This window comes from Eleginops maclovinus, chromosome 19 (genome assembly GCF_036324505.1).
Source record: "Eleginops maclovinus isolate JMC-PN-2008 ecotype Puerto Natales chromosome 19, JC_Emac_rtc_rv5, whole genome shotgun sequence".
Taxonomy (NCBI): Eukaryota; Metazoa; Chordata; class Actinopteri; order Perciformes; family Eleginopidae; genus Eleginops; species Eleginops maclovinus.
Window position 1 is genome coordinate 14,907,313 of NC_086367.1, and position 25,995 is coordinate 14,933,307.

Consider the following 25,995-nt stretch of genomic DNA (forward strand, 5'->3'; position numbering starts at 1 on the left):
CATCAACACTGTATCGACTTAAAGAGTAATGTGTGAGGAGGGACGAGGCTTTAGAAGTCCTGAAATTTAATGCAACTAATGCATGCAAATACACTTAAACTAGGATATATGGTTCAGACGAAGGCAGAATAAGCAGGAGGGGGAAAACTAAAAACTATTCCTGTAGGAGTTTGTTTGGGAATTTTCTTTGGATAATGAATATAAATAGAATTTTTTGGGGGATATTTAGGTGCTATCCAAATGAATATGGCATCTTCTCCAAGCTCAATTTTATAGGTATTTAGTCAGTCTAGGTATCCCCAAATACTGTTTTGCCACGGGACCTCTGGGAGGTCCCTGCACCTGAGCTTGAGAACCTCTTCCCTAAAAGAAATGGTGTGTCAAAACGACTGTATTACTAGGAAACACGCCTGTGGTTTCCGTCGATTAAATTCACTGTGTGTGTGTGTGTGTGTGTGTGTGTGTGTGTGTGTGTGTGTGTGTGTGTGTGTGTGTGTGTGTGTGTGTGTGTGTGTGTGTGTGTGTGTGTGTGTGTGTGTGTGTGTGTGTGTGTGTGTGTGTTTAAGGTGCACAAAGCAGGCGATGCCTTGTAGCCAGTCCCATCTACACCTTACAAAAACGCAGATTTGAAAGCAACTTGTTGACGTCTCTGTGATCTTCCTCCGGAGCAGAGGGGATCGCATAGGCACCGGGAAGCCCCCGTGTCTCTCCCCGGGGCTGCTGAAGGCAGCACAGAATGAGCTGCGATTTAAAACATCAGATGGAGCTACGCACACATCACACTTTTCACACATTTTTTTTGCCGTTTAACTGTGTGAAAAGACAATTTTGAAGGCTGAATGTCATAAATTAGAGTTGCTTAAGTTTTTCCGGGACAACTGAAATTACTTACGATTGTACTTACACGCTCTACATTTCAGATGAGATGTGAAGTCAAGAACATCTCCCGAAGCAGTACGCTGGTTCTCTCTAAATATAACCAGTCGTACTACTTGCATGTTTGTACTGGACGTGAGTAAATGAAGGACACCGATGCTGGGATTCCCTGTTTGCTCTTGTGCTCCGCTTTTGTCAAAGAGAAAGAAGACAACAATTTATCAAATAAGGAAAAAGCATGGTAAGTTTAACGATCTTTCCTCTTTAAAATAAGTACATCACCTGTTTGTTACAATTACGTACCAATGTGGGGCGGAGAAAAATAGGCATTATTTATTGTTTTAAGTGGATACGGAGTCAACAGTGAGGTCTCATCTTCTTACTTGCTAAAAGAGTTGAACTAATGTAAATAACATAGGATCAAAATCTTAGAAGGATCAACGATCCCAAACACCAGAGATGAAACAGAGCATGATAGGGTCACTTTTGATCAACACTGGCACAATTGAAGTCCTACTAGGACTATACTGACACCAAAAGAGATTAAAATGTCCCAAAGTATGCTATGAGGGGGACACAGTAGCTATATGAGTTCCTTAGGGGAAATAACACCAGCCTCATGGGTTTAATCGTGTTATTAACTGCACGGCATGAGGAAAAAATAAGTACACATGGTTGAAACCTGCATGAAGCCCCGGTGTGCCAAAACTGATTTGAAGAGGGAGAAGATTGCTGGAGGAGGCAGAAAATAAATTAATTTAAGCAACATTTCAGTAAAACTTAACAGGGCTAAGCTTCTTCTAAAAATAACGATAAAATGAAGCTGAAAATATATTGCCTCAGACTTATTGTTTTGCTTTTGTTGAATACCAAAGGATTAGGCTGAAGGCTGGAGAGGAGCTTATACAGTATTGTGAAGAAGCCTATTTAATTTCACATTGGGCTTCAAATCCTGTATGAAATGAGCTTAATAGAGGCCAATGGTTGGCCATGATGCTGACATTATTTTGCAGCTTGCAGCCTTCAACCCTTCACAGTTGTGGCACATGCAGCTGAATTCATTAAACAGATAAGGGAGAGTGGGCTCTATTCAAATTATAATAATATTCATATTTGACTTGGCCGTTTGTGGACATAAATTACTAACATCTTCAGAATTTACCAGAACATCTTTGCCATCAGCAGCAGCTGGTGAGGAGGAGCAGCCCAACCATGTAGTCCATTTGAAGTTGCAAAAAATAGACCTTGCATTTTTCTGCCTGAAGTAGCTGATGTGAGAGATCCTCAGCACAATGAAATGGAATCACCATGGTGGTGCTCTGATGAAAAGTACCTTTCAGCACACAATGTACCTCCATTTCATCTGGAGACTCTCACATGTGGAATTTCGTCTCTCGCTTTTGCACTGACACCCTTTCTTCCCCCATCCTCTCACATTACATACACACACACACACACACACACACACACACACACACACACACACACACACACACACACACACACACACACACACACACACACACACACACACACTCAGTGATGCACACACACATGGCTCTCCAAACGCACCTTAACAACCTTGGTGTGACATAATATGTAATTGAAGACCCATTAAACTCAACTCAATTCAATTCCTATTCATATCATGCAGTCCCCTTTCCCTACTTTATTATGACACTGTTTTACAATTGTGGGTAATTGGAAACAATTGTGAAACTGAAGCATTATGATGCTGATGAAAATATAATTTTCTTAATAGAATCATGAAGGAGTCCCCCCCCCCCGCCCCCCACTGCTGAGACATGAGAAAGCATATCACAAAGAGGACTCATTTGTAGGTCATAATGTAAATTATAAAATCATGGTTTAATAATTAATGCAAGAATAAATGCCTGATGGTTCCGAGAGTGCTGCACGTATACGGAATAACAGTTCTCTCTAATAACATCTTCAGAGAATATAGGGGCGGAAAAAATCCCAGTCCCATGAGATATATAGGGCTAACTAACTCTATGCTGCAAGCCAAGGACAATGATCTCTCATTATTTTGTTAGCCTCAGTCTTAGCAGGATGTCAGACTGTATATGTATCCATCAGGGGTATATTTAAGGACCCATGTTCATGTATTAAAATGAGGTTCAAATACTAAAACATGAGCTGGAGAAAGCTTTTTAATCATGTCTTGGAGCTAATGTTAGCTTTATGAGCTATCTAGCTACAGCTGATGCAATCTAGCAGAAGCAGTTGACAATTCAATATAGCAGAAATGACGATCACCAGCTAAAATTGCAGAGCATGTCAACTACCATCTGTAATTAAAGACCAATTGTTTGTTGTAAATCTGCCAACTGGCCAGTTAAAAATCCTAATTTCCATCATTCATCATGGATAGGATTGTGGCTCCCATGGGATGAATATGAGCATCTTTGTTGTAGCAGACATACCAAAGATATGAACAGCACACACTCTAATGCATGTTTCCTTAGGTCTGGCAATGCATGAGAGACGTTTAATGTGACTGGAGGTAATTCACTTGCAGGACTGTGTTGAAAAACTAGAACAAAAAGCAGATGTGTGCAGTTGACTTACCGCTTCATTCCACACTTTCAACATTTGTTTCTACTTCTACCTCCAAAATATCACTTTTTTCAGGAACTGCCACACAACATAACATAGCTAACACGTTAAACCACTTGAGTTAATTTAACAGTCTGTTCGCTACAGTGTTTGTCCTGCACACTGATGTTTACAGTACTGTGCAGCACGTGAGTTGGCTGAAAGTAGCTGAGCAGATGGTGGGGCAGCCTCTGTGAAGAAGACTTTACCATTCAGCTGTAAAACACTCTGCCTGAGTATGTTTCTTTGTGGCAGCTCTTTCAAGTGTCAGAGGAAGCCATTCTCATGTGCCAAGGAAATGTCGATATTAGATTAATGGCCAAGTGATACTGGAAGGAAGATGAAATGAATACTGACATTGTGCTCATTGCCTTGCTGCTGACTACTGTCAGACAATCTAAATTCCCAAACTTCTGTGAGAAACTATTAGACAATGTGACAGCATGTCTCAGTGCAGCACAATTTACAATTCCCACAACTACTACAACACAAAAAAAGGGTTCTAGAAGCAAAAACACTCCGGGCAAAAAGATTCACTTGGCAAGCTGTAGACAGTGCCCTCCAGAAAAAGTAAGAGAAAGTAAATATCCAAAAAGGAAAGCTTTGACATCAAAAGCTGAAACTCAACATCACAAGAAAGACAAGTGGAGGAAATAGTCTTCACAAAACACCAATCGCAGTTGTATCAAAAGAAGGACTCCAGTCACGGTCATCAGATATCCAACAGCGTGTTAAATAAAACATTCAATGAAACAAAGACACTAATAAACACATCGCAGTGTGAACCATTTACTGAAGCAGGCTATATAATGGTTAAAATTTGGGAGGACAATCCTCCTTAAACTCCAGACCAATTACCTGATTCTCCAACATGGAAACTACTACTGGCATTTCAATGAGGGGAGACCAATTAAGAGACAGGCCCAAAGGAAAACTTTGCAGATTTTCAATAGACGTTGTATTGTTGCAGTGTGGGTGGTTTGCACAAATGAACAATATTTGGCTTCCCCTGTGTTACTGGCGTGCCCACTCGGTAGCCAAACGTTGTTCATTTGGATGTATCACAGACATGCAACAGTACAGACATGCTTGACGTTTTATTTCCCGGAAATTAATCTATGTGATAGTGTGTGCACAATAAGGAGAAGAGTCATAAAGATTAAGTGTGAGCATGAGTCCATCATGACCATAGCATTTTACGAGGGAGGTAAGGTTATGAACCATACAGGAAAGTCCACCTGACACTGGTTATGGTGAAAGAGAGAAATCAACCCAGTGATCCACCATACAAAATCTATGTGCTTACAAATGGTTTCGCTTATTTGAAGCGAATATATCAGCATTCGTCTTGTTGTTCTGAGTTTGTATCTCTATAGTTTGTAGCACTTACTTTTAGTCATTCTGAATAGAAGCAATTAAATCAAGATGTTGTCGAGATTGGAAATACATGAAGACTGAACTGTACCACAGCGAAAGAGGTTTACAAACACAACAGATTAAAGTTTCAAAAACTATGTGTTGAATACCATGATGAGGAGGAAAGATAATCAGGAAGGAAAGAAAGACAGCAATAAAGAAAAACTGCTAAAACTCAGGTAGAGATTCCCCTCACAAAGCATCTGAGATTACTACACTCAAGTCTACCCCTAACCCTGAAGCACAGCTTGATCTATAGCGTTTATACTATTTAAACTGGAAGAATATAAACATTTGCAAACCAAATCGCTGGTATGCTTCCCTTCTTTCATCAAATCCTCCTTTCACTCTTCATGCTGTGTTTTCTCTTTACACTTGAATTAAAGCAATCCATCAAATTGTGACCGAATCAATGGTAATCCCATCGGATTTACAGGCAGGATTATCCACATGAGATTGGGCTCAGTGTGAGAAAGCAGTCTTTCACGCTCAAAATAACATGCCCGTCTCTCTGTCATTAACATCATTTTACACTTTATTTTAAGCCGAGTAGGAAATCCAATTCATTATATTGATTTAGGAATATGTTAATCATACTTTGTTTATATTCTGGATGCTGTTAAACTCAGATTGATGTATTTTTGTTTTATTTGCTGACATTTTTGTTGCAGTTCCTTTACTTTCCCTTCTCTCTTTCTATAGCCGCAGTTTTTCTTTATTAGTGTATCCCTTCAATCTCTGACCAATAACACTCAGGCTACCCATATAATTAGCCCTGAATCGTAACATGGGGTCCTTCTGATGAAAGTTGCAATTATAGATCATGACAATTTGTACTCACCGTGAGAATGACAGCCTGTGTCGATACAGGATCAATACAAGCCTGCCCTCCTCGCTCTCACCACGGCAGCAACTCTGCCACTTAGGCCATTAGTGGTCATTATTCCAAGGTTGACTACTTGTTGAAAGATGCCTTTTTCCATTACTTGAAGCCGGTTGAAGGAGGTAGCTGTCTCGCTTTATCCGAGAGTCTATAATTTGTTGACTGAAAGCCTGTAGGGACGTATTTTCGGAGAAGTGGAAAATACCACAAGGCAGTAAAATTCAAAGAAGACAGGGTGTTTGTACTGTTGCACAACTAGAGCCATGACACAGCGTCAACTGTACAGTATGTCGATTTTAGAGTTGTTATTTCAGCAATTTTAATATTACTTACTTCACTTTTTCCTTAACAGGAGAAGGAAGTTCTTACTAATGTATAAAGCATGATTTTATTCCTAACATTGCAGTGCTCTTTGATGGATCATGCTCCATTATAAACAGTTTTAGGTGGCACAATTGTGCGATTTAAGAAATGTCTTGCACTTTGAAATATCCAGTATCATCCTCTGATGCACGATCAGTGTAACATCACTTTCTGAAAGCTTTAATATCATCCATCTAATATCTGTGTGACTGTGAAATGACCGTCAACCTTATTAGTCATGGACTTATTATGTTAAACATTCCCTGTCACAGTACAACTCTGCACTGATGAGACGTCACTGACAGCTGCCTTGTTGTCTCACTTCCACTGACTGCTGTTCAGTTTCAGTTTGCTAATCAGGCAATCAGGACTTAAAACTTTGCAATGTGACATGCTATTTATTTATATTTTTTGGGGGCTTTTTGCCTTTAATCAGAGAGGACAGTGGAGAGTGACAGGAAAGTGGGGGAGAGAGTCGGGGTGGGATCCGGAAAGGACCACGGGTCAGGAATCGAACCCGGGGCGCCGGCATACGGTGCAGGTGCCCCAGCCAGTTGCGCCATGGCCGGGGCCGTGACATGCTTATTTTGACAGTTACCAAACATTTTTATGAATGGAAATTGCCCACACAAGTACAACTCGTACTTTTGATTGGTTTGGAGATGGATTTTCCTTCCTCTCGCATCCTCTCTCTACTGTCAGACTGTCTGTCTTTTTACCCATCCTTCTTCGGCAATTGAGTAGCAGAAATCAGGAACTTTCTGCTGAGGAGCATTTATTTATAGACAAACTCAAACCTACACATTTCTAAAGTTGGCAACTTTACTTCTAACTTTACTTCCAATTTAATATCTGCTCGATTGCCAAGAAGTTTCTGCTCTGAGCATATCCACACACGTCTTGAGTGGCTCTCCCTCTATCTTCTTCTCTTCAACAATTTATCCGCACTTTTCTCTTCCCTACTCCCATAACATGGAGATGGTCTACCAATACTTTCTGCAATTGGTCTGAAAATCAGATGTAACTTAGAAATTAAAACTAACCATGTCTCAGTTCAATCCAGAGTGAGACCACTTCTTTTTGTCAAACCAAGGGTCTGGTCCGGACTGGGTCCGGGGGAGATTTGGCAGCTGGTCTGAATTAAACTCAAAGAACCAAAGTCTTTAGACGTAGGTAAGGTTGAAATGTTGCCTTTGATACACAGCGTTGAGCCAGTATGAATGGATAGGGTAATCACCTGTGGATTTTTTAATTGGGCAGGAGTCTGGTCATGTCTCTTTTGTTTGTTTGACACAGAGGTTTCAAAGTCTGTCGTTATAATTCAGACAAGCCTCTTAACAAAAAGTTGAAAGTGCCTCTTTTTGTAGAGTAGTCTGTTATTAATTGACATCCCCTTCTCTCCCTCTGAAACTTGCCTCTAATTTTGTTCAACACTTCTTCCAGATTCAGAGTCAAGATGTCAGAGTTTCTGTTTCTTCAACTTCTAAATAGGCTTTTGCATGATTTTGCTATGGATTTGCAATGCTATATGGATCCATCCTGCCTAATTGACAATAAAATCCATACACCATCTCCATGGAAGTTTCAGCTGCATGTCGAGCACTCACCAACTACCCTTTACTGCAGAAATATTTACAACTGGTTTGATGAAAAGTCACAATATTGACAAATCTCTTTAGAATTTTCAGTTTACACTAATGATAATGATGATGAACAGAAAAGGACATACGATTTAAATGATGACCTGTTTAATGTCACAATAAGGTACTTTATCAGGTTTAAAAATAAATATTAATACATATAATACAAATATTGTAGGACGTCTGCACTTTTGACATTAAACCCTTTTTTAAAGAAACATGAATAATCTGTTGCAGTTAAATGTAAACCCATCGCAAGAGTTCTTCTAATCTAGCTGACATTGATTTTTAAGGAACATTTCAAGTATTCCTTGTTTAAGAGATTTTAAAAAGCACACTTTGTTTTAAAGTCCCTAATTACCTTTTATATGTCAGTCAACACTGGCTTATTGTCAAATGGTAATCCTTCAAAAATACTCATTCAAATTTTAATTGACTGCCTGGAGTTACTGTACAACCAACATGTTTGCAGCTACAGAAAAAAACAAAAGTGTGTGTACTTGGCACAAACCGTACAGTGGGTTGATCAACCCACTGTACGGTCTCTGCTAAGATCACTCTGCCGGATCATCTGATGTTGTTGCAACAGAACAACCGCTCACCGCTGTAGCTCATTTTCCTCACAACATGCTGTGCTGCAGGGCTCAATTCATGGCCCAATTTTAGTACACACTCATCCATGTGAGTCCTATGTTTTATTTCCCTGCCATGTTGATGACAAGCCCTGCCTCTCTATTACCACATCTTAGGCCTGTCTTAGGATCAGGAGTGTAATGTTGCATTTTCTTCTGAATCCAAAAGCTATGAACAAAACTCTGCACTGAAAAAAACATTCAATTAAAGTCAATCTTTCAGGTTTTTTTTTTGTGGTATGTTTACATGTGATTCCTGGAAGAATATCTATTTATGAGTCCATTAAATTAACAAAATTCTGCCTTCTTAACGGTAACTAAAACACATATTAGCATGAAATCTGACCACACCTTAAGGAAAAGTGAAAATATTATCGCAGACACAAAGTAGAAAAGAGAAAACTATAACTATTCATGTGTTTCAGTTGTTTTTGGGGAATGTGATTACTTGTAAAATTGACTGGAAGATGCACCAATAAAGTGCAATACTGACTCCTACTATAACTTAATCTTATAGCCCTGTCTTGTAAAGATGTACTGTGTTAAAAATATAGTGCTAACACCTTTTTATTTCACTTAATATTCTTCTCACAACCAGTATGATTGGTTTCTTGGTCTCATCATATCATTAAGCGGCCATCTTTAATGTGCTGTTCTCCATGCTGTTAAATGACAAGAGATAGTTTAAAAGCCCAGATGGGACACATAGATCTTCATAAAAATGGTTTGCTACTCGTTCAGCTTTCCATGTGACCATGTTGTTGATGCATGATCCCATCTTCAATGTGAAATCCTTGATAAAGTCACCTTTACTCCCTCTTATGAAAATAGACAGTATTTTGTTTGTAAAACAGTTTGCACCTTGTTATATTTAGTCACGCTAACAATATTCTTTTTCGCTTCATGCCTTGTATTATCACTTTAGAAACCCAAACCTGTAATAGGCCTTTCATGTTGTCCTCTTCAGCGCTTCCGTCAAACGTCCGCTGTTGTCTCCTCGAGGGTTCATTTTTTCCCAACCTCTGTTACACCACTGCCCCTTCACTTTCATGACTCACACTCAAACATAGAAGATACAGATAAAACCACTGCTGCTCAACATCAACCACTTATACGAATCCCTCTTCACTTAGACCCATCAGAATTACATTTGATATTGTTGGTCAAACAATATTTATTTTCCTATATTGGCACACAGAGCTTTTTTTGATGATATTTTGTCATACTTAATCAACAAATGCATATCACCAATGCATCAGTCATTTGGTTTGTTTTTTATCCCTTCAAAGTATTTCAGACATTGCCTCGCCTTGGTGCTTCTGTTACCAAGGTTTAGTTTTGTTGTGATTTAAACCATTTTAAGGCTTTGGGACAGAATATCTGAATCATTTGATTCAGATATTCAAAAAAACAGTATGACGCAAAAGAGACAGACAGAGACGGCATGAAAGGGAAGGCTTATTTTATGTAATGTAATCCTCAGTAAATACTGTATGAGTTTTTCTGCATCCCAGAAATGATGCTCACGAAACTACAATTTCACACTTGAGTTGGTAACACCTTATAATTGAAGAGCACTGTGAAAGCGGAGACCCCGGCCAAGGACGGTGTCCATGGGTGAAAAAGTATTCGGTGTATCCGCAACGTGATTCACATCAGCTCCAACATTTAATGGGTTGTTCCCTGGCCCTTTCTTCACCCTTCCTCTAAGTTTTATGGAAATCAAGACAAACAGACAAACAAACAAACAAACAGACAAACCAACACGTCAAACCTCCATGCTGGAGGACAAATAGTAAGTAATGCTTGACTCATTCTGATTTAATGCAGGATGTATCATTCATTTCAGTTGCTCACCATTAACACATTCTCAAGTCACTGACCTTATGTGATTAGTTCACACTTAGCAAATAATCGTGTAAGGATTGTTAAATCACAGTTACTTCATAAATGATTTAATATGTGGTAGCTGTTAAAGTTAATTTCAGACCCATATATTTCTTCAGCCTCCCTAACAGTAACTCCTACATCACTGTCTGTTTTTTATCAGTCTTCCCTAAGTGTCTTCATATAAAAATGTATTTTTGGCAGGACAGCAACAACTGTAACCGTCTCCTTCTCCAAAGGTGGAGAGTTATGACAAACACGTCCATGGTAGCGACAACAGAACACCTTTGAAGTGGGGGATTTTGGGGTAATGCCCCTAATGTTAACATTTCTAATGAATAATTACCTTGTCATGCACACAGGATTAATATGGTGAGCGCCGGGACTTGAAAGCCAGAAACAACTCAGTCTGCAACAACTTTGAACAGAATGTACATCTATTTTGTATCATTGTTTGAAAAATGTAAAGTCATGGTTGATATTTAAGTCCTTGAAAATAACAAATCATTTATAAAGGTTTTCGAGAATAGTTGTCGTTTGTATATAGTAGACTGTGCAGCTACAGCAGCAAGTATTACTTACAGCCTTAGTTATTCTGTAACAACATGGTTTATATAAAAGTAATGTAGTTATACAGCTCCGGAAAAAAAATAAGAGACCATTTCAGCATGATCAGTTTCTCTGGTTTTACTATTTATAGATATGTCTTTGAGTTAAATGATTTTTTTCTTTTTTCGTTGTATTCTATAAACTACTGACAACACTTCTCTGTGTTGGAATTCAACAGACACTGGAATGGCTGCCATACATACAGAGATAAAGATTTAAGAAACTTATGGAGTGGTCTTTTCATTTTTTCCATAGCTGGAGTTATAACCTTCAGTATAAGGGGATTTGTTCAATTTCGTTACGGGAATAGGAATGATATTTACTCATTGAAGCTTTTTGAAAACGATTCAGCCCCTGTGAGTGACCATTTTCTGGGGGAAGAAACATTTCAGGCATTAATTTGTTTAGAAAACAATTGGTTTGTTAATAGCCCACTTGAATTGTATTTGTCCTGATGGGTAGATGGAAATTAGTTTGTATTTTTTATTCCAAAAACATTTATTTTCTTCGAACAATTTCACAAATGTTGCAAAGGAAATCGTGCAAGGGTTATAAAGAACTGAAAGCTCTCCCAAACAATGCATACTGTTGATTCTGTGACCAGATCACACGTTTCAGGAGGGAAATCTTTTGTTTTGTTATTACATACTGTAGTTAGCACTTTCAATGTTCTGATGGCAAGCTCTTTTTTCATCACCGCAGATTTAAACCAGACACTCGTTTTCCTGTTTGTTTTCTTCTCCACACACACACACGCACGCACGCACGCACGCACGCACGCACACACACACACACACACACACACACACACACACACACACACACACACACACACACACACACACACACACACACACACACACACACACATACACATACACAGCCGACTGACAGATAATCTGTTCATCTTTCAAAGGGTCATGAACACACAGTGAGGAGTGTATTGCAGTGAAGTGGTGTAAAAAAAACACTGATTGGAACTTTGCCTCAGCAGTAGGAGGCTTTCATGTGTGTTTCAGGCAGAAATTGATGGGTTGTGTTTTGAACCGTTGTAACCTGCTGCTGTGTAACCTGTAAATTGGGGGGGGGCTTGTTAACACAAAAAACAAACTTCTCAAGAGGCTACATTGTACTATTTTCTAAAATCTGTTTCCGTTCTATCAGCTTACAGAAGAGCTGAGATGATCCTTCCCAGCCTCTATAATGAGTCCTGAGGGTTGTAACCAGAGGTTTAGACGTATTGCTGGGTAACATTAGCTCCCTCCCTGCAATCTATTTATCCTTCACCATAAATGAGCATGCACCTGAGAAGCCCCTTCCATATCCTCCAGTGCCAGTTGAGGATTAACTATGTGGTATTTCCTCTTTGCATATGCTTTCATGTATGTGTGTAGGTGGATTGTGGTGCAAATAGTGCATGTATGTGTGATACATGTGCATGCTTGTGCAAAATCCCACGCAGGATGAAAAAAAAACACTTCATTCTTCCAGGCAGCGGCTAACAGTAGAGTTAAGATAAATCATTGAACCTTTGAGAAATAATGGGATTTAATTGCTATTTTCTGAAATGCAGGGTGACTTGCCAACATGTCACAGTTTACATGACAGCCATTCATGAAGTGTGTCTCTTTTATTCTGCGAAGCATACTGGCATGACTGTTATTTTATTATATTGACATGGATTCCATCTCTCTGTTGTCTGTTTTCATTGTTTGCACTTTAACCTTTGGGCTGCACTTGGACCGAGATCACTTCTGAAGTCAAGTTGACTGTTCATACATTCCTACAAATCTATATTTTATAGTTTCACTTTCCTTCACATGATGCCGCCCAGCCATCTACAATTCAGTATCTGCATGGTGCTATGCATACTCCATTGTTTTGAACACCAGCATCATGAACTGCATACTGATGTAATGATCAGTACACAGTGAGCCAACTGCTTGGCTATAGGATGGGAAAAAAGCGTGTGTGTGTGTGTGTGTGTGTGTGTGTGTGTGTGTGTGTGTGTGTGTGTGTGTGTGTGTGTGTGTGTGTGTGTGTGTGTGTGTGTGTGTGTGTGTGTGTGTGTGTGTGTGTGTGTGTGTGTGTGTGTGTGTGTGTGCTTGTGTGTAGGTGGAAGACAAACACAATGGAATATTTATGACATTTCTGCATTTCTCTGAATCCATAAAGAAAATGTGTTGATGCCTCTTATACAAAGAGTTAACTAATGTTGAATCAATTTGAGCATCTTTTTAGGAGAATAATAACTTTGAATGACAATGTATATTTAACATTTGATTATCTAGATGATCTATTATCTTTTTTTCAGGCTGCATACAGCCCCAACAAAAATCAACAAGAAGATAAAGACTGTTTGTATCCTGAGGGGAAATAAAAGTAGGCAAAGCATTCACACAAATATTGGAAATGACACCTTGTTTGATCTGGTAACAAAAGGATTTTTTGTCCATCCATCTTCTCCCGCTTTTCTGTCAGGGTCACGGAGGTAACAGCTCTAGCAGTGAGTCCCAAACTTTCCTTTCCCTGGTCACATCAACCAGCTCTGACTGGGGAATTCCAAGGCGCTCCCAGGCTAGAAAAGAGATATAATCCCTCCACCTGGTCCTAGGTCTACCCCTCGTTCTCTTCCCAGCTTGTATCCGCGATCTCGTTCCTTTGGTCATGACCCATCCTTCATGACCATAGGTGAGGGTAGGAACGAAAATGGCCTGGTAGACAGAGAGCTTTGCCTTCTTGCTCAGCTCTCTTTTCGCCACGACAGTGCGGTAAAGCGACTGCAGTACCGCTCCCACTGCTCCGATTCTCCGGCCCATCTCACGCTCCTTTGTTCCCTCACTCGAGAACAAGACCCCGAGACACTTGTACTCCTTCATTTGGGGTAAGGCCTCATTCCCTACCTGGAGTGGACAGTCCATCGATTTCCTGCTGAGAACCACGGCCTCAGATTTGGAGGTGCTGATCCTCATCCCAGCCGCTTCAGCTGGCTGTGAACCGATCCAGTGAGTGCTGAAGGTCACAGACCGATGAAGCCATTAGGACCACATCATCTGCAAAAAGCAGTGGTGCAATCCTTAGCCCACCGAACTGCAGACCCCCCTCCCCACTACTACGCCTTGAAATCCTGTCCATGAATATCACAAACAGGATTGGTGACAAAGCACAGCCCTGGTGTAGGCCAACTCTCGACGTACTACCGAGAACCCGGACACAGCTCTTGCTTTGGGAGTACATAGATTGGATGGCCCTAAGGAGAGACCCCCTCACCCCATACTCCCGCAGCACCTCCCACAGTAACTCCCTGGGAACCCGGTCATACGCCTTCTCCAAATCCACAAAGCACATGTAGACCAGATGAGCGTACTCCCAGGCCCCCTCCAGGATCCTTGCGAGAGTGAAAAGCTGGTCCTTTGTTCCACGACCAGGAGAAAATCCGCATTGTTCCTCATCAATCTGAGGTTGGACAATCGGTCGAACCCTCCTTTCCAGCACCTTAGAGTAAACTTTCCCGGAGAGGCTGAGTAATGTGATGCCTCTGTAATTGGCACACACCCTCTGAACCCCTTTTTAGAAAAGGGGAACCACCACCCCGGTCTGCCACTCCTTCGGTACTGTTTCTGACTTCCATGCAATGTTGATGAGACGTGTCAACCATGACAGTCCCTCAACACCCAGAGCCTTCAGCATTTCTGGGCGGATCTCATCCACCCCCAGGGCCTTGCCACTGTGGAAGTGTTTGACTACCTCAGTGACTTCCGCCCGTGAGATTGGAGTTGATCCCCCTTCATACTCCAGCTGAGCGGAGTTGTCGGGTTCAGGAGTTCCTCAAAGTGTTCCTTCCACCCCCCTAATACCCTATCAGTTGAGGTCAACAGTGTCCCATCCTTACTGTACACAGCTTGGATGGTTCCCTGCTTCCCCCTCCTGAGGTGTCGGACGGTTTTCCAGAACAACTTTGGTGCCGACTTAATGTCCTTCTCCATGGCTTCTCTGAACTTCTCCCACACCCGCTGCTTTGCCTCGGCCACAGCTGAGGCTGCTGCCCTTCGGGCCTGTCGATACCTTGCTACTGCGTCAGGAGTAGCAAGGGATAACATATCCCTGAAGGCCTCCTTCTTCCGTCGGACGGCTTCCCTGACCATCGGTGTCCACCAGGAGGTTCAAGGGTTACCGCCCCTTGCGGACCTTGAGACCACAGCTCCCTGCCGCAACTTCGGCAATGGAGTCTTTGAACACCGCCCACTCTGGTTCAATGTCCCCAGCCTCCACAGGGATGCCAGAAAAGCTCCGCCGGAGGTGTGAGTTGAAGGCCTCCTGGACTTGGGATTCCTCCAGATGTTCCCAGTTCACCCACACTACACGTTTGGGCTTACCAGGTCTGTCCAGACGCTTCCCCTGCCACTCGACCCAACTTACCATCAGATGGTGATCAGTTGACACCTCCGCTCCTCTCTTCACCTGAGTGTCCAAAATGTGCGGCCTCAGGTCCGATGATACGATACCAAAATCGATCATGGACCTTCTGCCTAGGGTGCTCTGGTACCATGTACACTTATGAGCATCCTTATGTTCGAACATGGTGTTTGTTATGGCCAACCATGACTAACACAGAAGTCCAGTAACAAACCACCACTCCGGTTCAGATCAGGGGGGCCGTTCCAATCACGCCCCTCCTAGTGTCTCCATCATTGCCCACGTGTGCATTGAAGTCTCCCAGCAAGACTAAGGAGTCCCCTTCACGAGCCCCATACAGGACTTCTTTCAGGGTCTCAACGAAAGAAAGCAGGATACTCTGAACTGCTGTTTGGTGCATAAGCACACACAACAGTCAGAGTTTTCCCCCCCATAACCCGCAGGCGTGGGGAGGCGACCCTCTCGTCCACTGGGGTAAACTCCAACAAAGCGGCACTCAACCGGGGTTTGTGAGTATCCCCACACCCGCTCGGCGCCTCACACCTTGGGCAACACCGGAGAAGAATAGAGTCCAACCCCTATCAAGAAGTAAGGTTCCAGAGCCAACGCTGTGCGTAGAGGTTAGCCCCACCAGATCCAACTGGTAACGCTCCACCTCCCGCACAAGCTTCGGCTCCTTCCCCCCAGAGAGGTGACATTCCACGTCCCCAAAGCCAGCTTCTGCTGCCCGGGTCTGGTCTGTCGAGACACTCTGCTTTCACTGCCACCCTTCTGGCAGCGCACCCGACCCCATCGCCCGTAAGTGGCCCGTGGGACGGGGAAGTGGAGGTGTTGCCAACGTTGCTTTCTCGGGCTGTGCCCGGCCGGGCTCCATGGCAAGCCAGACGAGGATTCTTTGTAAAAAAAGAAAACAAAAAGAAAAGCTGCAATTGTCTATTCCCAAGACTCCTTTTATCTAAGCCCTCTTAATTTACCCCATCATGAATCCCCAACATCACATTCTGTTGATGTAAAATTCCCCTCACACACACACACACACACACACACACACACACACACACACACACACACACACACACACACACACACACACACACACACACACACACACACACACACACACACACACACACACACACAACCACAACTAACATTTACTGCATGCTTGAGCAAACACCAGATATTAGCTGACAGGAGAGGTAGCAATGTCTCTGCCTTCTGTGGGCAAAATCAATTAGTCTATCTCCATTGGGGCCATGCAGTGTTCTCAGGCCTGCTGGGTTCAGAGGGTATAACACACACTGCAGCATCAGCTTGGATTTGGCCCAATCCTGAGAGGAATGAATTGGATTTGTAGTGAACGGGTGTGTGATGCAATGAGGCTAACTGGGCAGGGCTGTGTTATTGTGTTTCGGCTCCAGTCATGCTGTTCGATAAACTCACAAGAACAATCTCATTTTTGTGTTCTATATCATTGTGATCAGTCTCGGTTGTTCCAACTTTTCCTCTTGTTTTAACGATGATAAATGCATGTCTCCTTTCATTGGGCTGAGAGATGCTTCCCTGAATTAGATCTTCAATTTCAAAGCCAGATGTAGGAGCCAACATATTTCACACGAACATTATACAGCCCAATTTAGGTAGGGCCAGCTCTTGATTGAAAATCTTTTTCCTCTCATCCATTCATTATGAACCTCATTACCTCATTGTGCTATAAATCAGACCCTGAGGAGATAAGCCTTGTCCTTGACTTGTTTGATGTGTAAACAGATAAGCTTTCGGCCATCTATCTAACATGATATGGGACATGTGTGTGTGTGCCAGAAACATATCACAGGGACAACTGAATGAACAACTCAACGCTGCCCACGACGATCGGCTTACTAAGCTCACTGTGTGGAGTGTGTCAATTTCAATAAATCAATCTCTTCACCACTGATGCGATGAAGTGTGACTGTAAGGCAGTCCTGCTGGGTAATGCTTCACCCATTGTCAGCAACAGCTATCTCTAACACATCTGCACGTCATGGTTTCTTTTTGAGATCTGAGAAATGTTTTAATGTCACACTCAATGTCTTCTGCGGTTCTGGAGGGAGCTTTCTTTGTCAGAGAGATATTACCATGGTAGTCTACATTTTGGCTTAAGACTTCTGAAAAAATGGAGGCATTATTCAGGCATGGAGGTTCAATTATATAATCTGTTCAGTTGCATTATGAGAAATTATGTTTCAATTTTCTGTGTGTTTGTGTGACTCATGGGGACTATCTTTGCCTTTACTGCTTCAGTTCTGACCTATATTGTATAATATATATAATGTACTATGAATTGATGGGTTTATTTGACAGGATTAAAAATAAATGAATAGACAAACGTTTCATGGAGAGAAAAATACCTAATTTGTGCGCTAAAAATAAGCACAAATAATGCCAAATTCTTGCGTTTACCCTTCACACCCTGACTTAGGCTTGGAAAACCTGATTTTAATTCTGACATTGGACTGAGTAGTGTGGATGTACTGCTAAACACAATTGGCTTAGTTATAGAAACATATGTATATGTATAGACTGTTTAGTTGTAGTTTAGGCAGCTATTGGTATAAACGAACCACAGCCTTATCCTCAATACTTACCATTAATAATCTATACAATGCAAATAAATAACTGTAAACTGTGGTATTTTTGCCTGGGTGCGTACCATCAGTATTCTGTGCCTGTTTCTCTGTACATATACTGCAGTTTGATTCATAATAGTTTGAATGCTCATCTGCGAGCCTATAAAGAATGTGTTAAACTCACTAGGCTGTTTACATCTAATTTCATACCGTATTTTTTATTAAGCATATTTATTGTCTCAGGCGAAGCACAATAATCCCCCACCAGGGAAGGCTGCCTATCAACACATTATTAATGGAGGTGATTTGCAGAGTTTTATCAGGAACAAATATGCACTCGGAAATGCTTGTCTGTGCCAACAGAAGGATGTGTTGACTGTGTAAAAGAAAAAAAATGTATCACTGTGGCAGAGCTGTGTTCCTCAATATTCAACATAACTTTGTGGATGTGAAACAAATAGCAGTCCTGTGAACGCTCATACATATCTCATTCTAATAACAATCCCTTATCTATTCCTATTTCAGTAGTACAGATTACAGGGAATACAGAGACACGTGGTTACAAAACCTATCCTGTAGTAGTGTGATTGAATGAACCTTTTTTTTTTTTTTTTACTTTTTTCCTCTGAATTACAAGTGGTTACTATCCTTTCTGCTGCTCTTAAATAATAAATTACAGCAAAGCTAACATATGGAAAGCTGGAGGAAGGGAATGCCTTCTATGGTGATTAACAGTCCTTTTACCCACTGTGACAATGACTGTGTGAATGTTGAGAATAGCTGGGCAAACTAGTAATAACTTACTTACATGTAATGAATCCACAAAACAACTGCAAGTCTGTTTATCAAGTCATAATGCTCTGTTTACATGTTGAGTTTCCATTGTTCATGTTCCTTTATTGCTCCTTATGTGTTCTGTGTTTTATGTAGGGGGATTGTTTGTTGATGCTTGTATCCAGTACGGGGGAGGGGATGATGGTACATTTCAATAGGACTAATCTGACTTTGCTCTACTCTTATTTATCTCACCTATAGGATGAACGTGCTGCAGAGAAAGCTCCATGACTAAACCTTCCTCGCTGGATGGGCGCTGCTTCTGAAAGGCTTTCTGAAAGTGAAGAGGGAAAGCTTTCACACACCCAGTTAGCAGGGTACCTGAAAAGAGGATTTTCTTTATCGACTTCTATACAACGAGCATAAGCTATACGGATAGTTAAAAATCATCCAAAGGATTTCTGGATTTTTTTCCTCCTCTGCATCATGGAAGTGTAATGTTCTGTCTTTCTAATATCATCAAAGACACCAGCCAAGTTTCAGCTCAAATCTCAATTTAGAAGGCTTCACGTGGACACGGGAACAGATAAGACAGACAACAAGCAAGCCTTGTGTATCTTTCGTCATCTGTCATCCTACATGCAGCTCCCAGCATAGCGTTATTGAAAAGGAGGAGTCCATTAAAGCATTTGATAGATAGGAAGGTTTGGTCTGAAGGTGTTGTTGCCGGCTGGCTTCTGGCTGGAGATGAGATAAGAGCGTTGGGAAGAGAGAAAAAGGAGTGCCAAGCTGACAGGAGCTGAATACAAATTAGGATTCCTCTCTCCAGCAGCTACACCAGTGAGGCGAATCAATATTAGAGAGGCTAAATGGACATATTAGCCGGCTTCAATTACAGAAACATTAGTTGTGGATGAAACTAGATGATTGCTATATGGTTGATATGAAATTGCAACACAAGGGATATTGCAATGTGAAATTAGTTGCATAAAAGACAAGCTTAAGCATTTTCTTCAGCCCAAACCAAAAATGCCACGCCACTGTACAGTCGTTTTCAGTGCCATGACTGAACTGATGTAATGAGGCTGGTTTGAACCTTGGAAAAAAAGAAGGTTTAAAAGAAGCGGAGGCGAGATGGAGCTGGGTAACAGCTCACTGGACTACTTTACCAGTAACTTCACAGAGATTCCTGTCACCATTACAACTCCACCCTGGAGTGAGGCGACGATTCTCGGTTTCCAGATCTCCCTCTCAGCCGTGTTAGCTCTTGTCACCTTGGCTACCGTTCTCTCAAACGCCTTCGTCATCGCCACCATTTTTCTAACCAGGAAGCTCCACACACCTGCCAACTTCCTGATCGGCTCCCTCGCCGTCACAGACCTGCTGGTGTCTATTCTAGTCATGCCAATCAGCATCGTCTACACTGTCAGCAAGACGTGGTCGCTGGGGCAGATTGTTTGTGACATCTGGCTGTCATCTGACATCACCTTCTGCACGGCCTCCATCTTGCACCTGTGTGTGATTGCATTGGACCGCTACTGGGCCATCACAGACGCACTAGAATACTCAAAACGCCGCACCATGCGCCGGGCTGCGATCATGATTGGGGTAGTGTGGGTGATCTCCATATCTATTTCCATGCCTCCACTTTTCTGGCGGCAGGCCAAAGCCCAGGAGGAGCTCACAGAGTGCCTGGTGAATACAGATCAGCTCTCTTACACTCTATACTCCACCTTTGGCGCCTTCTACGTTCCCACGGTGCTTCTCATCATCCTCTACGGACGAATCTATGTTGCAGCCCGCTCCCGCATCTTTAAAACGCCGTCGTCTTCTGGGAAACGTTTCACCACAGCACAGCTCATCCAGACCTCTGCAGGCTCCTCTCTCTGTTCTCTAAATTCTGCCTCCAACCAGGAAGCCCACCTACACTCTGGCAATGTGGGAGGTGGGGGGGGTTCACCTCTGTTCATGAATAGTGTGAAAGTGAAGCTGGCAGACAGCGTGCTGGAGAGGAAACGTCTGTGTGCGGCTCGGGAGAGGAAAGCGACCAAGACACTGGGCATCATCCTGGGCGCTTTCATTATTTGTTGGCTCCCGTTCTTTGTGGGCACGCTGGTCATGGCCATATGTAAAGATTGCTGGTTTGATCCAGTGCTCTTTGATGTATTTACCTGGCTGGGATACCTGAACTCTCTCATCAATCCTGTTATCTACACCGTTTTCAACGATGAATTCAAACAAGCTTTCCAAAAACTCATGAAATGCAGACGCTTCTCTTGAAAATAACTGATTAAAACTGTTAAAGAGGGAGTGAAAAAGAGGACAAAGAAGCAAGATAATAACTATATTGGAAGAACTGTGTATACTTAAATGTCCCATCTTGTGTTTTTTATATCAAACAGCTCTGTGCCATAGCTCTTTAGATACCTAAAGCATATCCTTCACATAGGCTTAATCATGCATGCTATAAAAAGGAATTCTTGATCCCGAAGAATTGTGGAACTCTTCTTGAAAGACAAAGAAAGAGGATTTCAAGGCCATTTAAATGTCACTGGGACACTTGTGTTATTTATTTGACAAAGGCAGAGAAAACAAGGATTGATATGACAGTGTGGGATGAGGGAACTCAGAAGGACTGGATTTAATCCATCGGAAATGAAAAGCCATGAAATATATGTTGTCTTAATCTCTGTGTCCTTCTGTGCTGCTGCTCCCATATAATGTCTCTGTGGTACAGTAAAGTACTTAGAAAAGACTGCAAAACTCTAGAGATTCAGTATATGTTGCCATATTCAGTATGCAATTATATTTGAAGTGATGTGTGTATGTATGTGTGTGGGTGTGTGTGTGTACTGTATGTGTGGGTACAGGTAGTTACTTTACTGTAATATATGCGTGTTTGAAGAAGGGAGGCTTGTCAAGTGTCTGACATTTATACATGCTATTCCCAGTGAGAATTGTCTCGTCGTTACAGAGACAGAAATGGAAACAACATTTCCACTCTGCCTCTGAATTTTAAGTAACAGCAAATGCCATAGCAACAAATAAACCCATTCAAAAACATTATGAAATGATGTGCTCTGCTATAAGGACAGGGATCAGAGTTGCGGCTTTTGGGGGCGAAGTTGGACTCTATTTAAGTGATTTAATGTGTTTGTATTTTCAGTGTAAATGCTTGTTTTACAGTTCAGTAATTGAGTATCATTGACAGATGGTATAACCTCTGCAGAAGTGTTTTCAGGATAAAATCATACTATTAGTACAACTATTCTTACTTCCATATGAGAAAACTGATCAGTGCTACCGATTGGCTGATAAATAACACACTGCTTAGTGCATAAGTTTATGGCAACAAAGAAATGCAAACTTAAAAATGAAATGTGCTTGGCAAACACAGTTTTGAGGAATGATAAAGTTAATTTAAATAATTCAAAGTAATGTTATAATAAATAGTTTGTGTTTTTTCAAATAAGGAAAAACATTATTTCTTTTATTGTATATTAAATGACTATATTTCCCTTTTCAAAATGTTAGTTCCTCTCATTAGAGACATGTTTCCTCGACAAATGTAATACCCCAGAAACCAGGATGGCTTTTTTTTCTCAGGTCTATTGCAGCAGATTAAATGAATAATTTACAGTTTAACATATGTTGCTGAATACATCAGATGTCCTGTAAACAGTCACTTTAATGCAAATTACCTTTTTTACAACACTCATCCTGAGTGACAGACAAGACAAGAGGGTGTAAATTCAAAGCTATTTTTTCAATCAATGTCAGACAAGATGAAAAACTACATGTAATGTATGATGGGTCACATACAGGACATATTTCCCTGTGCATGTTAAGGTCACATGAAGGCCATGGTTAACTTAGTATGTGCTGACAGGCAAAGGGAAATGCAATCAGAAATAACAACTACAGAGACGGTGTTAAAAAAAGAAGTGACTTTGTTTAAAGTAATAAAGACAGAAGCTTAACAGAGAGACAGCTCCCTTACGTTAAATCATAAATGACCTTTCTGCTTGAGAGTAACAACAGGCAACCTTTTTGGTGCTGAATGAGGAATATGTCACTGGAATGCGGCTAAAATTTGCTGCAGGTCAATTGAATCATTCCTTTGTGGAAAATATCTTATTTACAGCCTTTATTATCAATAGATATACTTTAAATATTAAGGTTGAGACAAAGAAAGGAGACAAATCAGGTTTTAAAGAGAGGAAGTTGGATAACCTTCAATCAGTTCAAGAGGCTGGTGGTGTGCAGCTCATTTGAGTCAAGAAATGTATTTAATGATTCTTTGTTCAATCCCGCAGAAAGGATGAAGTCACTAAAAGAACTACAGCATATGTAAAAGTTTGGACAAGAGATTTAGTTTAATCTTTAGTGACTTAAATGTCCCCTATCATGCAAAATGCACTTTTTGCTGTCTTTTATACATACATATGTGTCCCGGTGTGTAAGGAGACTCACAAACTGTCAGAAAATACAACCCTCTCTCTTTTCCTCCTTACCCACATCTCTAAACACGGGGGTACAAAAGAGCTGATCCAGATTTGCTGCCGATATGACGTCATAACCGAAATGTGGGCTGTCTTCATATTGAACTCCTGGCAACGTCCCGCCCACGTGACACGTCCCAACCTATCGTCCGCAATATACAGTCGCGAGCTGAATCCCCTTGAGCAGCTCTGTGTCTCTGTGCAGGAGGGAGTTTGGAGTTGTTATATATATAATACATATAATGTCACTGTTCTAGTGGTAAACACTGAGAAGTGTTTCAGAAATAATGCTTGATGTGGTTTTGAACATAATTATGGTGTTTAATCACGGCAGCGTTTAGCTGAGTATCTTCTCCGGGTAGAAAACTCTCTTCACAGAGGAGAGAGAGCTCCATGATGCTTCAAAGGGGCATGGCCGGCTTCAGCTCAGCTCAAATTTAAAGCAACAGTCACAGAATCAGCATTTCAGGAACCAGGCTGAAATAGAGGGGTATAAGGCATGCTACGGTGGGTAATCTGTTTGGTATTTTGAGCAAAACATTTCACAGACATGTTTTGTGTAGATATTGCCCTACAATATATTGTTAAAATATAGCATAATAAGAGACCTTTAAATTGACTCGCAGATGCACTTAGGAGTCCACCTTTACCACGTCTGGAGCAGAGCACAGAGTGACCTAATGGTTGCTGCCATCAGTTCTTCATGTCTGGCTCTCAGAGTGCCAGCTGTACACTATACATCTATATATACATGCATACACCATATGCATCTCTGTGATACCATTGCTCTCACTGTCTCCCACTGGTCTGAAAATGACTAGCTGGATGAACCAGTGGAGATGTGGTCAGTGCTGCATCAGACTAATTTCAGTCTGATAACTAAATTATAAAATAAATCAATTATTAATGTGCATTTGTTTGTATACTTTTTCAACCGTGGCTGCAGTTGAACCACCGGCCCACTATACTGAACAGTATAGAGCACTGTAACATGTTATAGATGATCATTCTAGAAGTATTGGTTGATTTCCCTAGCATCAAATAAACCAATACTTTTGACATAGTATATACACAGATATAAGGTAGACAGTAGTTAACATTTGGGAAGCAAAAAGCTTTATTTTCAGCAGTGAAGTTCAGAAAGTCATCTCAACATTGAGTGAAAATTAAGTTGAAATATATCACCTAATGTAATATTTGGGATTAAATGTAATGGTTTGCAATGTCAATGAAATCAGCCTTCGGTCAGAGTTGTCGCTAAGCTGCACACGGCTATTACAGAAGTAAAAAAGGGCAAAGACATTCATACTTTTCCTTCTAGCATATACCAGCTACAGCTTTAAATAAATAATCAATAGACATGGAAGCTAACAGCTAATGTAACCTAATTAATTACACCGTGAATATATCAAGCTCTGTGAAAAGAGGTCACATTACCCTTGCAGTGTTACCAATGATGTTCTCTTTTAATTTAAAGGCCGGTCACATTTAACAGTGTTAGACAAATACAACGTAATTATTTAGGATACAGCATTAAAAGATACCACAATTAGCCCATCAGCTATTGATTACTGCCTCTGGGAATCCCTGAGGCGTGCAATTGTGTCTTAACGAGCTAGTATGTGCCTGGTAAAATTATAATAAAGGAATACCTGCAAAGGACACAATGGATAAATCTTTACAGCTGAGTTGGTTAAGCAAATGTCAAGCAAATTCTTCATACTGGGTTTAAATCAGGCTGCATGTGTCTTTCTCCTCTGTGAACTCAAATCAAATAAAGAATAAAATGCAAAAGAATTGCACTAAAGGGGAGCCAAAAGTAGTATCACTTCGTATCAGACTGGCTGGGGGACCGCTTCAGAAAATGTTAGGCTGTCTGGAGCAGTGAAACCAAAAGGTCAGGATGCACTTAACCTCTCGGGAGGAGGGCTGTCACTTCTGCACTCATTCTCCACTAAACAAAATCATCCCCCTCCAACGGGCACTGTTAGTCAGGGTGAATGGCAACATGGTGCAACTCCACCATATATAGCGTAATGCAAACCCAACCTTTATATATACTCAGCTGCTTTAAAAATGAAAAACATTCCTTCGGAATATTTGAGAAGATATTATGCAGTTCAGTCACTTCCGAATCTGTGTCTGCGAATCTGTGAAAAAGAAATACACTTCATGTAGATTGTATTTAGCATGACACTTTTTAAGAAACAAATAGTTGAAATGAATGATAAATGACACGTAACTAATTCAACTTCCTGCATTCTTTTGTTTATTCTTCCTTTATCCTGACTAGAGCCTTCCTGTGAACACAAATACCAATATATCAACACACCTTAAAAAACTCCTTTCTGTAGGCTTATACTGAGAATTGCAATAGATTACAGAGGATACAGTATCTCAATTATGCAGTTGTTCTCAGCATGAGACAGATTGCTGTCCACAGTTGACTTTTTGATTAGCAAGCACATTATGCAATCTGATGGGCGTCTCACACCGAGACACTTAAACTGCACTATGTCTATGCGTCCAAATACACGCATATGTTGTGTGGTCTAAAGGCCTCCTATGTATACAAATCCACACACACTCATAAAAAAAAAACTTTGCTAATTCAACATACAGTACATGATTGCAAACATGGAGGATAAATGATTCAAGAGGCTATTGAATATTTTATACTTCATGCCTTGTGTAAGCCAGTGGTTTCAAATCCTTTCACTTACTGGTAAGGCACAGCACGGGGTGGAAATGAAATGAAAAGAACAT

General features: G+C 41.2%; 1 protein-coding gene across 1 annotated transcript; it reads left to right on the top strand.

The window, feature by feature from the left end:
• The first annotated feature begins 1,054 nt into the window (after positions 1-1,054).
• htr1d (5-hydroxytryptamine (serotonin) receptor 1D, G protein-coupled) lies at positions 1,055-21,927 on the top strand. The gene is made up of 2 exons (XM_063909174.1): positions 1,055-1,117; positions 18,989-21,927. Exon 2 carries the CDS (start codon positions 19,862-19,864, stop codon positions 21,005-21,007), a length of 1,146 nt encoding a protein of 381 aa, XP_063765244.1. The 5' UTR covers positions 1,055-1,117; positions 18,989-19,861; the 3' UTR covers positions 21,008-21,927.
• Positions 21,928-25,995: the final 4,068 nt, after the last annotated feature.

What these genes read in the sequence shown, in the direction of transcription:
- htr1d (XM_063909174.1), top strand. Translation starts at nt 19,862, where the DNA reads ATGGAGCTGGGTAACAGCTCACTGGACTACTTTACCAGTAACTTCACA.